Source organism: Lathyrus oleraceus, chromosome 7 (genome assembly GCF_024323335.1).
Source record: "Lathyrus oleraceus cultivar Zhongwan6 chromosome 7, CAAS_Psat_ZW6_1.0, whole genome shotgun sequence".
Lineage (NCBI taxonomy): Eukaryota > Viridiplantae > Streptophyta > Magnoliopsida > Fabales > Fabaceae > Lathyrus > Lathyrus oleraceus.
In genome coordinates this window covers 293,435,160-293,448,477 of record NC_066585.1, presented here as the reverse complement: position 1 = coordinate 293,448,477, position 13,318 = coordinate 293,435,160, and the positions used below count along the sequence as shown (strand labels likewise).

General features: G+C 34.1%; 1 protein-coding gene across 50 annotated transcripts; it reads left to right on the top strand.

Annotated features, from left to right (window-relative positions):
• Window positions 1-209: 209 nt before the first annotated feature.
• Window positions 210-4,346, top strand: LOC127105996 (uncharacterized). 50 transcript variants are annotated; one of them, XM_051043253.1, is made up of 5 exons: window positions 251-336; window positions 837-1,462; window positions 1,619-1,647; window positions 1,687-1,735; window positions 1,814-4,346. In XM_051043253.1, the coding sequence occupies exons 1-5, from the start codon at window positions 253-255 to the stop codon at window positions 4,194-4,196; spliced, it is 3,171 nt and encodes a 1,056-aa protein (XP_050899210.1). In that variant the 5' UTR covers window positions 251-252; the 3' UTR covers window positions 4,197-4,346. The 50 variants fall into 50 exon arrangements, with proteins under 50 accessions (XP_050899178.1, XP_050899210.1, XP_050899229.1 ...); XM_051043272.1 differs by lacking the exons at window positions 1,619-1,647; window positions 1,687-1,735 and having other exon boundaries at window positions 837-1,501; window positions 1,814-1,852; window positions 1,931-1,959; window positions 1,999-4,346; XM_051043265.1 differs by lacking the exons at window positions 1,619-1,647; window positions 1,687-1,735 and having other exon boundaries at window positions 837-1,579; window positions 1,814-1,852; window positions 1,931-1,959; window positions 1,999-4,346.
• The last annotated feature ends 8,972 nt before the right edge of the window (window positions 4,347-13,318 follow it).

Below are 13,318 nucleotides of genomic sequence, written 5' to 3'. Positions count from 1 at the left end.
TTTTAATTAAATAATAGATTCTAATATATAGATATGCTGTAAATAATTATCAAATATGTTATATTATTAAATTTAAAACATTAATATCCTTTAATCCTAAATTATATATATATATATATATATATATATATATATATATATATATATATATATATATATATATATATATATATATATATATATATAAAGACAAATGAAACCTCATGGACATCTATAAATAGACGAGTTCATTTCAATTGGAACTCATCCTCCATGGTGAAGTCTCATTCAAATAAACTAAAGATGGCTCCTACATTAGCACTTCAATTTCTTTCTCTAGCTCTTTTCTTCTTTACGGTACGTAACTCAATTATCCATGTCTTATTATTATTTATTTTTGGTAATTAAACAGGGCCTTTTTGATAAAGAAACTCTCATGACGGGTTTCTTCTTAACTCAACAAAAAGATAAACAAAATTATGTAAAATATTTGTCTAAAATGAACATTTTTGGATATATTGATCCTTCTTCGTATGAAACTTGGACACATCAGAGATGGGGGGACACAGACTCACGGGAGAAATATATTTACTTTTACTGCATCATGAGACTTTGGATATATTGATCCTTCTGCATCACGGGAGAAAGATTTGTCTAAGTGTGTGAGTTAAAGGGAAATTCTTTTTCATCAATTTTAGTTATAGTATTTGTTTTTTAAAATTTAAGATTAAATTTTTAATAAATAGTTGCACTAAGTTTATCAGTTAAAAAATTATTGCATTTAAAATATCATTCATAATATATATCAATCTAAGTAGTTAGATATGCCAGTAATATTATAATTAAATGATTTGTAGAATGGACAAGGTATCAGAGACATAAAGACAGATCTGCAAGATCATAATTATAAGACTATCGGTGAAGTCAAACAGTCCAATCCTAATTATAAGACTATCGATGAAGCCAAACAGTCCAGTTACAACTACAAGATTATCGATGAAGTCAAACAACCCAACTACAAGATTGCCAATGAAGTCAAAAAACTCAATTACAACTACAAGACCGCCGATGAAGCCAAACAGCCCAGTTACATCTACAAGATCGCCGATGAAGCCAAACAGCCCAGTTACATCTACAAGATCGCCGATGAGGCCAAACAGTCCAATTACGTCTACAACACCGTTGATGAGGACAAACACCCCAGCTACATATACAAGACCGCCGATGAAGCCAAACAACCCAGTTACATCTACAAGACCGCCGATGAGGCCAAACAACCCAGTTACATCTACAAGACTTCTGATGAGGCCAAACAACCCAGTTACACCTACAAGACCGCCGATGAGGCCAAACAACCTAGTTACATCTACAAGACTGCCGATGAGGCCAAACAACCCACTTACATCTACAAGACCGCCGATGAGGCCAAACAACCCAGTTACATCTACAAGACCGCTAACGAGATAGAACAACCAAGTTACACCTACAAGACCATCGATGAGCCCAAACAACCCAGTTACACCTACAAGACCGCCGATGAGGCCAAACAACCCGGTTACATCTACAAGACCGCCGATGAGGCCAAACAACCCAGTTACATCTACAAGACTTCTGATGAGGCCAAACAACCCAGTTACACCTACAAGACCGTCGATGAGGCCAAACAACCTAGTTACATCTACAAGACTGCCGATGAGGCCAAACAACCCAGTTACATCTACAAGACCGCCGATGAGGCCAAACAACCCAGTTACATCTACAAGACCGCTAACGAGATAGAACAACCAAGTTACACCTACAAGACCATCGATGAGCCCAAAAAACCCAGTTACACCTACAAGACCGCCGATGAGGCCAAACAACCCAGTTACATCTACAAGACCGCCGATAAGGCCAAACAACCCAGTTACATCTACAAGACTTCTGATGAGGCCAAACAACCCAGTTACACCTACAAGACCGCCGATGAGGCCAAACAACCTAGTTACATCTACAAGACTGCCGATGAGGCCAAACAACCCAGTTACATCTACAAGACCGCCGATGAGGCCAAACAACCCAGTTACATCTACAAGACCGCTAACGAGATAGAACAACCAAGTTACACCTACAAGACCATCGATGAGCCCAAACAACCCAGTTACATCTACAAGACCGCCGATGAGGCCAAACAACCCAGTTACATCTACAAGACCGCTAACGAGATAGAACAACCAAGTTACACCTACAAGACCATCGATGAGCCCAAACAACCCAGTTACATCTACAAGACCGCTGATGAGGCCAAACAACCCAGTTACATCTACAAGACCGCCGATGAGGCCAAACAACCCAATTACATCTACAAGACCGCCAACGAGACAGAACAACCAAGTTACACCTACAACACCATCGATGAGGCTAAACAACCCAGTTACATATACAAGACTGCTGATGAGGTCAAACAACCCAGTTACATCTATAAGACCACTGATAAGACCAAACAACCCAATTACATCTACAAGACCACCGATGAAACCAAACAACTCAATTACAACTACAAGACTGTCGATGAAACCAAACAGTCCAATTACAACCATAAGACTGTCGATGAGGCCAAACAACCCAGTTACATCTACAAGACCGTCGGTGAAGCCAAACAGTCAAATTACTACTATAAGACTACCGATGAAGCCAAACAGCCTAATTACATCTACAAGACCGTCGATGACGCCAAACAACCCAATTACATCTACAAAACCGTCGATCAGTCCAAACAACCCATTTACATCTACAAGACCTCATATGAGGCCAAACAGCCTAGTTACATCTACAAGACCACTGATGAGGACAAACAACCCAGTTACATCTATAAGATCACCGATAAGGCCAAACAACCCAGTTACATCTACAAGACCAACGATGAGGCCAAACATCCCAGTTACATTTACAAGACCTATAAGACCACCAGTGAAGCCAAACACCCCAGCTACAACTACAAGAGCATCAACGAAGCCAAACACCCCAACTACCACTACAAGACCACCAGTGAAGCCAAACAACCCAGCTACAACTACAAGACCACCAATGAAGCCAAACAACCCAGCTACAACTACAAGACCACCGATGAAGCCAAACAACTCAGCTACAACTACAAGACCACCGATGAAGCCAAACAACCCAGCTACAACTACAAGACCATTGATGATGCCAAACAACCAAACTACAACTACAAGACCACCGATGAAGTCAAACAACCCAACTACAACTACGAGACCACCGATGAAGTCAAACATCCCAGTTACAACTACAAGACCACCGATGAAACCAAACACCCCAATTACAACTACAAGACCATCGATGAAGTCAAGCAGCTCAATTACATCTACAAGACTACCGATGAAGCCAAACAAACCAATTATAATTATAAGACTACTGATGAAGGCAAACAACTTAATTATCATTACAAGGCTAATACCTATGATCCAAAAGACCCTTTTTCTTCCAACTCAAAAGATCCTACTTCAATTAACTTTGATCATGCAGAAGCTTTTAAGATAGGATTTTTCAATTTGGATGATCTTTATGTTGGAAATGTGATGACCCTCCAATTTCAAGTCCAAGAGGTTCCTGATTTCCTTCCAAGAGAAGAGGCTGACTCAATTCCTCTCTCAATTTCACAACTCCCAAATGTTCTCCAACTCTTATCACTCCGTGAAGATTCTCCTCAAGCAAAATCAATGAGAGAAACACTTGAGCAATGTGAAGCAGAAGCAATAGCAGGGGAGACTAAGATATGCGCCAACTCTGTAGAGTCCATGTATGAATTTGTTGACACAATAATTGGTTCAAAAACCAAACATACTGTTCTTACTACCAATAACCCATCCCCCTCAGCCATCCCTCTTCAGAAATACACCATTTTAAAAATATCACGTGACATTGATGCTCCTAAATGGGTATCTTGCCATCCCCAATCATATCCATATGCCATTTACTATTGCCACTACATAGCTACAAGAACTAGAGTGTTCAAGGTCTCACTGGTTGGTGATGAGAATGGAGATAAAATGGAAGCTTTGGGCATGTGCCATTTGGATACATCTGATTGGAACCCAAATTATATGGTATTCAAGAAATTAGGAGTCAAGCCAGGAAAGAATACACCAGTGTGTCACTTCTTTCCTATAAATCATCTTTTGTGGCTTCCGTTGGAGTCTACAAAAGCCACCATGTGAAGTGAGTTGATCTATCTAGTTCCACGTGTATAATAAAGGTTGGCTAGAGTTGCCAATCTACATTGTGAATCATGACCACTATCCTATTTGTGTGCTTTGTTACTTGTTTTATGTATAAATAAAATAAATAATGTATGTTTGTTAATGTTATATTTGCGAGGAAAAAACATTGCAAAACATAGGCAAAACGAAAACCTAAATTTTTTGCAACCGTTAAATAGTAATATTAATTAAATTTATCTACTAAAAACTAAATAAATGGTAAATCTAAAAGACTACATATACCCCTCAACCTAACAAAAATAAAACTAAAGAAAAAATATCAATACAACACATAATAGATTATTATAATAATTAATAAAATGTGTGGTTAATGAAAATTGATTGACTTAGTAAGGAGTTGGCAAATCATTGTATCTCAAGACATGTTATTATTTGGGTAAATTTATGAGTCAATTTAACTAAATGATTTGAAAAAAAAATTGTATCATTATTTATATTAGACCTCAAATCATATGTCTAAAATAGTAATTTGAAACTAACGTCTAAAAAAGTACTCGTACGTATTTATTAGGTTTTTTTAGTATGCATATCCGTAAAAAAAAATAAAAAGATATTTTTTAATTTAATTTAAATTATTGTATAATAAATTTTATAAGATACCCAAATAATTATGTAAATACCACTTTTTTTTAATAATTTTGATTTTCTGTTAAATTATCTATCAAATTAAATTATTTATCAAATTAAGTAAGTATAGTATGTAATATGCCATCGATGAAAATGATACTGTGGTTCAATAATGATGATTTTAAAGTTAGAGTTGTTTTATCAATTGTGTAAAATAATCACTATAATAACTTTAAAGTATAAAATAGAATGGTAAAATAATATATTAGAACAACAAAAAGAAAGTTTAATGTTGTGAAGATCTATAATGAATGTCTTTTGTATTTCTCCATCCTTCTATACTATACATCAATTAAAATAATATAAATAATTAAAAGGGAAGAACCTTATATAACAATCAGTAGAGATAATTGAAATGACAAACACTTTAATGTTTGTACGCGGTACTTTTTTTTGTTTTGATATCTTTTTCAATTATTATTAGAAAATACAGTGACATTAAATTTTATTTTATTTTTTAAATTACAATTCATAAAATTTAAATAGACCGATTATTACACAAATGTCCAATATAATAAACAATATTTTAAACCATAAATATTCAAAACACACGATCTTCTTAGTTGATTAATAGATATAAAAATAACACAATGAACCATTTCATCTGTCTTTTTTGACATAATACACAACATACTTATTGCTTATTCTTTATTCAACAAATTTACTCAAAAATCAATTATCTACATCTAAATATAGGGAAGGTGAAGTTAAGAAAACTTGTATTGACTTTGCTAAAAAGAAGTACATTGTCTTTCTGTTTTAACTACTGCTTTCTTGCAATGAAACAAATACATTGTCTTTCTGTTTTAACTACTGCTTTCTTGCAATGAAACAAATAAAAAAAATTAGTATGGACCATTCAATCGAATCCTCTTAAAGCAACTTAGTTACGTAACACAACTAAATATGTACTTTTAAATTATCATAATATAATAAAATATAATAATATAAAATAAAAAGTAGAAAAAAGAAGAATAGTTTCTGCTTCAGTGCTATGGATGATAACAATGATTGTTTCATCTCAAAAAAAAAATGTATAGTTGTTTGTTGATTAAAAAAACATGAAAGATACAATCTATTTCAAGAATAGTTTCTCTTAATTTGTTCCGAATAGCATATGTATACAAACCCCCTCCTTTAAATTAATGAATGCACATGAATAATATTATACTTTAATTGTCTCTTCTGCATTTTGTTTGGATTGATAGAATTAGATGGAGCGGAGTGAAATGAGATACAGTGAAATGATATTCAATTACTTGGATAATTTAAAATTGGATGGACCGAGTAGAATGGAATGGTATGGATTCCATTTCATTTCATCACTTATCATCATATTTCTTCCCCTCTAATTTGGACGGAATGAACAATAGTTTATGTTCACTTTCTCACCCACAATGAATGTTGAGCCACTTACATCGTATCATCTTCTTCTGGGCTTATCACTATTAACGATACCACGTCTTCTATGACAGTTTTACACTTTTACGGAAAGATTTCCCATCTGCATAATTCTATACGCTTTAAATGTTCTTTTGCTATCCAAAAATAATCTGGTGCTAATATTCAGAGGCATGAGATGAGATGGTTTGCATGTCTTTGTACACTCGGGTGATTGGGTTTCAAACACGGGTTCCCTTCGTAGAATTTGCGAATGGGCTATGTTCCTTTTGATGCTTTTGTCGTGCGAGTGGGTTCAGGAGAGTCGAGAGTTGTGCGGTTCTGGATTCTGATGAGTTTCCTTCATCGTGTCATACGGTTTTGTAGTGAAAGGTTGTGAGAATGAGCTCCGTGTGAGAGCTGAGAGTGTTAGTAATTTAGGTTAATTAGTATAAAATATTTGGAGTTACAACATTTAACTCGTTTTTAATAATTATTGGGTTTCTATAATTACAAAAACAAAATAACAATCAAATAAATGAGAATAGAAAAAGTTATCATTAAAGTCCGACTACAATTTACATCATATTTTAATCTAACGGGAGGAATAAAGATTTGATGATAGATAGTCTTTTATTTTTACAATTTTTTTTCAAAATAGTGTGTCGATTGTTACATGATAAAACTTAAAATAAGACTTTATGCATGTGGTATCAATTCAATATTTGGTTCTCTATGGAACATGGTCCCCTCTTTAAACCCATGAACCCCCTCTATGAGCTCCAAGTCACTAGTCCCCTCTCTGAACTAGCAAATATGTCTCTTGACACAACTCTTATGATACATGATCATATCATCAATATCAATGCGTTAAGACCTCTCTCTAATCCTAACATAAATGCATTGGCAACTCAAGTAATCCCCTCTCTGGATTACATTACACCAAAATCACAAAATGCACATTATCAATCAACAATGCAACACAAGCATGCTAATAATTCATCTCAACATAATTATATTTCAAACATGCAATAATACAACACACATAACTCAAAATAATCCATATTCACAACATTATCATATTTCATACTTATTCTTGTTAGAACAAGATTTGGTTCTGCATCTATACCTTGAGTTTTGATGATAACAATGTTGTATTTGTGTGAGAATAATTTTGGTACCCTAATGGTTTGTTATTGTGTAATTTTAACAACCAGTTCTGATTCTGATCATATAATGTACAACATCATCAGTTTGTGAACTTTGCGTTCCAAATCTGCTTTTGCGGTGCAATTAAAAATTCTGAAAGACATCAATATTGTTACTGCAATATTCTTTCTGCTTCTGTGTTATTTCACCCATTAGAAGCTTCTGAGGAGACTATATATTGCTGCTGCAATGTTCTCTCAGTTTTTGCTTCTGGACGTGACTCTGATCACCAAACTTCTGAAGAATGGCAAGCTTCTGAAGTTGTGTTATGTAGTTGAAGATTATGAAGATCTCAAGACAGACGATTGAAGTTATCAAGGTTCTGACTGAAGATTCTGAAGACTCTGAAGATTATGAAGACACTGAAGAAATCAAGCCAGATTACTGACGTTGTCAAGGTTCTGACCCAAGGTTTTGAAGTTTCTAAATCTAGCTCTATACTTCTTCACTTCATGCTTCAATCATCTTTTATCAGAAGCCAATGAATATGAAGATAAGATCAAATGGGAATAAATAGTACATAGTATAAATCGAACAACCTTTCCACTACCTGATTTCATGGACAAGGATTGTACTATTCATCACACCTGTCACTGATTTTGTAGGAGAAAGGGCAATATGTGGTATCATTTCTTTCTTATCCAACAGTAGACAGTCGCTTAAGGAGTTTTCCCCATATTTCCCTCAAACGGTCATATGCTTATCTATATAAGCATGCATTGGAGACTTAAAGAAAACACTGATCTTCACAAGTATTTTGACAAGCTATTTTTCTTTGTGAAAATATATCATCTTTTGTATAAAAAGTTCTTTAAGTATTTATTATTCATTTGTGTAAATCTTCTTTTGTAGAAGCATCTTGTAACACACTAAATATTCTTCAAACTATTTGTTTGATTCCTTAAGGAGGTTATCCTTAAGAAGACAAAGAAAGTTATTCTTTGTGAGTCCTTGAGGAGACTAAGGTTTAGCTGGATCCTTGAGAAGACAAAAAGGTTATTCTTTGTGTTTATTGTAACATGTTGATTATAGTGTGTAGCGGTAAATTCATGACCATCAAGCTATGGATAAGCTTAACGTCGATAAAACTAGAGTCGCCACCGCGCTTTTATTGTTTCCAAAGGAAAAAGGGAAAAGTACGAACAAAACCCAAAGATAAAAAGTTTTCAAATCAAAACTAATAAAATGCCAGAGATTATAGGTAAGGGGGTTGGTTACACAGAGGGGAGGTGTTAGCACCCAAAGTATCTTAGGTACTCCTAGGGAGCCCTTTTTATGTGTGCATATGTTTTTGGTATAAAAGATATTTGAGAAAATATAGAGTGTGGGGATGAGAAAAGAATTTATTGATTATATTTTTGTGTTTGACAAGACCTTCGGTCTTATGCCTACCAACATAAAATGAGGGATAAAAACCCCGTAGTTCGTGGTAAGAATTTCAAATAAGTTGGTGAATTTCTTTTAACAAAAGCTTAAGTGAAAAGGCACAAAAGGCCAAAGATTTGAATGTGGTTTATAGTTCTTTTTGTATTTTGAAATTTAAGTCAATATTATTAAGTTCATTTACAAATTTTATTTAAGAAAAGAAGTTTAAAAATTCAATGGCATAAGACCATAGTTTCTAATCATTAAACAATGTCTAAGTTTGAAATCACAAGCAAATAAAGGTTTTTGAAAAGAGGGAGAGATTTTAAAATTTAAGAAGTGGGAAGAGATGAAGAGGGTATCCTAAGCACAAATTAAAAGTTAAGAGTTGAAAGGATCTGACCAATGGGATGCAATCCACTAGACAAGAATGTCATATAGAAACCCATTTTCCTTTGGACTTTAATCAAGCAGGAATCAATAAGCAATGAGCAATATCCAGACATCATGAAGATCAAGGCATCAAATAAAGATAGCCACATCCAAGTAAGCACTACAATAGCTAACAATCTTCATTATCTTCCAATGTATCAAATGAAATATTCCTTGATCAACTCAGAACAAAACATCAGACATAGACAAACAACAAAATAAGCAATTAAGCACCAAGACAGAGTAGCAGATAAATCAAATAAATCCTCAAGGTTTTACATCAGATTAAGGCACAATTCAAGATAGCTTAGTCTCAAAATGTTGGCATTGGCCAAGTCCTTTAGCATAGGGAATGTTGCCTAATCCTAAGTCCAAAAGTTCAGATCAAGTTCAATAGTCCACCAAATATTTTTTAGGGTTTTTCTTGTTATTAAATGTTTTAAGGTCCTAAGACCACAAACAAAACCAAAATCAAGCAAAAAATATATACAATCACAAGATATGGCTCAAATGAGCAAAATGAAAATGACTTGAAACATAAACAAGTTATATGAAATGTAAATGGCAATGGATGATAAATGACTGAAATTTAAATTGCATAAAGTAAATGACTTGAAAGTAAAAGCATAATGAATAATAGTTAGTCAATGGTTAGTCAAATGTTAGTGGTGAGTTTTAATTGATTAAGTCATTCTTTGGAGAACACTTAACCATTCATTCACAAGTATGAATCCTTAAACCAATACATCTTCCATGAGAAGGGCTCTCACTTGGATAATTCAACAAGTATGCCACTAGATCCCATGAAAGGAAAAAATGTTAAGTCTCCACACAATTCCATGAAGAATGGGAGACTTGCAATCTCACTTACTAGAATGTTATGCCTTGAGGGTCAAATTTAGATCTATGTTAAGCAATCGTAATTGAACTTATATAGAAGTCACAACTATCTGAGGTCGGACAATAAAAATATAGGTGTTAATGCATGTTAGAGGTTTGGTACAAAGAACCAAACTTCTAAAACATACCACACACTAAAAGAAAATGGGAGGGACCTATCTCAGTCATACTTGTATTGATTCATTTAACACAAGATCATTGATGAGTCAATTAGCCTTTAGACATTAGAGATTTCATTGGACAAATGAGGGAATGGGGAAGAATAGGGATGAAGAGGAAGAGGGAAGGGGAAATAGAAACACAATTGATCATGAGAGGAATTTCATCTGATCAAAACCATCCATTCATTTTGGGAGATGAAATATACATTTCATCAATCCCCTAAATCTAATGGTTTTGATCCAACAAAAGTCAAATCAACCATGACCAAGACTCAAACAGAAAGTCAAACATCACAAGACCATAAAAATGGCTCAACATAATTTTTAAACATTTAATCAATTAAAATTCATATTAAAAATGAATTAAAATATATTTTAATTTGGACCAACCCTCAAATCCCTTCAAAATACCAAATAAATGGCCAAGGGATTTATCCTAGGTCAAAGGACCTTAGACAAAAAATTTCACAATTTTTAGAAAGTCAGAAGTATTTTTAAACAATTAAAAATATGCATAAAAACATTTAATTCATGGAAAATACCAAAATTAATCCAAAAAATAATTTTAATTCAGAATATTGAAAATACAAATATTTAATTTTTTTCGGTGAAAGTCCCATATTTTTTGGATTAAAAATGGATTTATTATGAATTAAATAAAATAATAGAAATTAAAAGAAAATCAAAAAATACAAAAAAAATCAAGGGCCATCAGAGCTCCCTCATTAGTTGAGGTGGCAAATCTGATGGCCACGTGTGTGGTGTCCACCAAACACACTATTCAAACGCGCTGCAAACATGGTCATGCAAACCAAAGGCCAGGATTAAATCGTTTAAACATGATCAAAGGGATGAAAGGATGCCAACACACCACCGGAGCTAGGACTCCGGTCATCTTCTCTGGTGGACCTCACCGGACTGGTCCACCATCAACCTTCACTAAAATAAAAAATGCATACACTAATTTGAAGAGAAAAACGTCAGGAGTCCAAATTTGCCCTCAAAATTCTCCAATTCTCACTATATTAAAAGATATGTGGAATTGAAAATTGAGGAGTATGAACTGAGTTGCTTCGATTTGACCTCAAAGCAGCTCAATCTTGTTGCCTGCGTTGGTAGGTCTTCAGACAACCAAAGATCAAGCAAAATGATGGAGAATTGAGGGAGAATCGAAGAAGAGAAAAATATGAAAATTCACCTTCAGTTTGCTTCAATTGAGCTTGATCTTCCTTTCAATTTGGCTTGGCTTGCTTCTATATACTTGCAGGAGATGATATTGATGATTAAAAGGCTTGGACTCTTGGAGTTTCAATTTCAAAATAGAATGAGAATTGAAACTCGATTTCTAAAGAAATCTTCAAGATTATTCTTTCAATGGGGTTTGGGGAAGAAGCAGGTCGAAGCTTGGGCAAAAGGATCCTCATTCTGAGCTCAAGGGAGCTGTATTTATAGTCATGTTCATTGCTTTCCACACACTTCCAAACTTTGGCCAAAAATAGTAATGTGATGTGCATGCTTGCATGGGCGTGTGATAGGCCCATGAAATGATGTAAATAGGTCCAAATTCCTTTTCAAATGATACTACAACTTTAACAAGGGACCATGCAATGTTGAAATGAAAATTGATCACAAATCTATACAAATGGGGCCATGTATTACACCCATGCACAAGTCCTCCAATCTTGGTCCAAATGAGGTGATCTTGGACGTTTTGGAAAGATGACATCAATGGGAACAACTTTCATGTTAAACACTTTTCCATTTGAAGCTTGGATCATGATGAATTTTGAGGTGGAAGTTTGAGAAATCAAACATAATTGAAAATTTTCTAAGTACTAAGTCAAATATCCACTTCTTCCATCTTGAATAACTTTTGCTATGAGCTTCAAATGGAAAATGTTCCTTCATCAAAGTTGTAGCTCTTTCATCCCTCTTTAACTTGGTCACAAATTTGACCTTATTTGGATTTGTCATGAGGGAGTTATGCATTTAAGAAGTTGAGAAAAATTGCTTGTTCAATGATGATGGCTCAAAATGACCTATAATGTTTCCTCTTGGCCCATGCCCTTGCAAGTTGAATTTGATATTTCTCAAAGAATCAAAGTTGGAGAATACATCTTGAAATTGATCATGAAACTTGGATGGACTTCATATCATAAAGATTGAGCAAGTTATGGTCCTTGGAAGTTGACCTCCTAACTAGGGCACATACAAAATGACCTATAATCTTTCACCATAAAAAATGACTTTCCAAGCAAAACTAGCTCTTGATGCCAACATGAAAGTTGTTTGGAATGTCATAAAGAGTAACTCACCTTTAACTCAATAATACACACCTTAACATGTATAATTTATCAACTCATACTCACAATTCATGAGCAAATTCATCATATCATTTATTCATGTTACTTCACCAAAACCATAACACATCATCATATAGACATAATAATTCGCTAATCGATCATACAAACCATCACAAAAATCCATACAGTATATAAATGACTATAACTCAAATATTTCACCAAGTACTACCATGAGGTATCTATGTACATTAGCTTTCTAACGCTTCAAACGACACGTTATTTGGACCTACGAATCAAAAGATACAGCCAAAATTGTCGGACAACGCAACAAAACAAAAACATAATTTTTCACTATTTGGCCTGGTGCAATCGATTGTCACTAAAACAATTTCGCTACTGACTACGTAAAAAATCACTTTTCTGTGATAGGTAATCAATTGTCATCTGGTGCAATCGATTGCACTATTATTTGTTTTCAAAATTTTCAACTAATACAATCGATTGTTACTGTAGTTTTTTTCAAAAATTCCAGTTTTCTCTGTTACGTGATTTTCTCCCAATTTCTAACTTCAACCATCCAACCAGTTCCAATTTTGTTCATTCAAAAACATCCCCATATATTTTCTAACAATGCCAATACATATATCACAATAATTATCATCAATCTTTCCCTTTTTCTCAT

Bases quoted from the DNA above. Each gene is read 5' to 3' on its own strand.
- LOC127105996 (XM_051043221.1), top strand. From the start codon at position 253: ATGGTGAAGTCTCATTCAAATAAACTAAAGATGGCTCCTACATTAGCA. The intron at 337-836 runs GTACGTAACTCA...AATGATTTGTAG, and splicing joins TAGCTCTTTTCTTCTTTACG to AATGGACAAGGTATCAGAGA.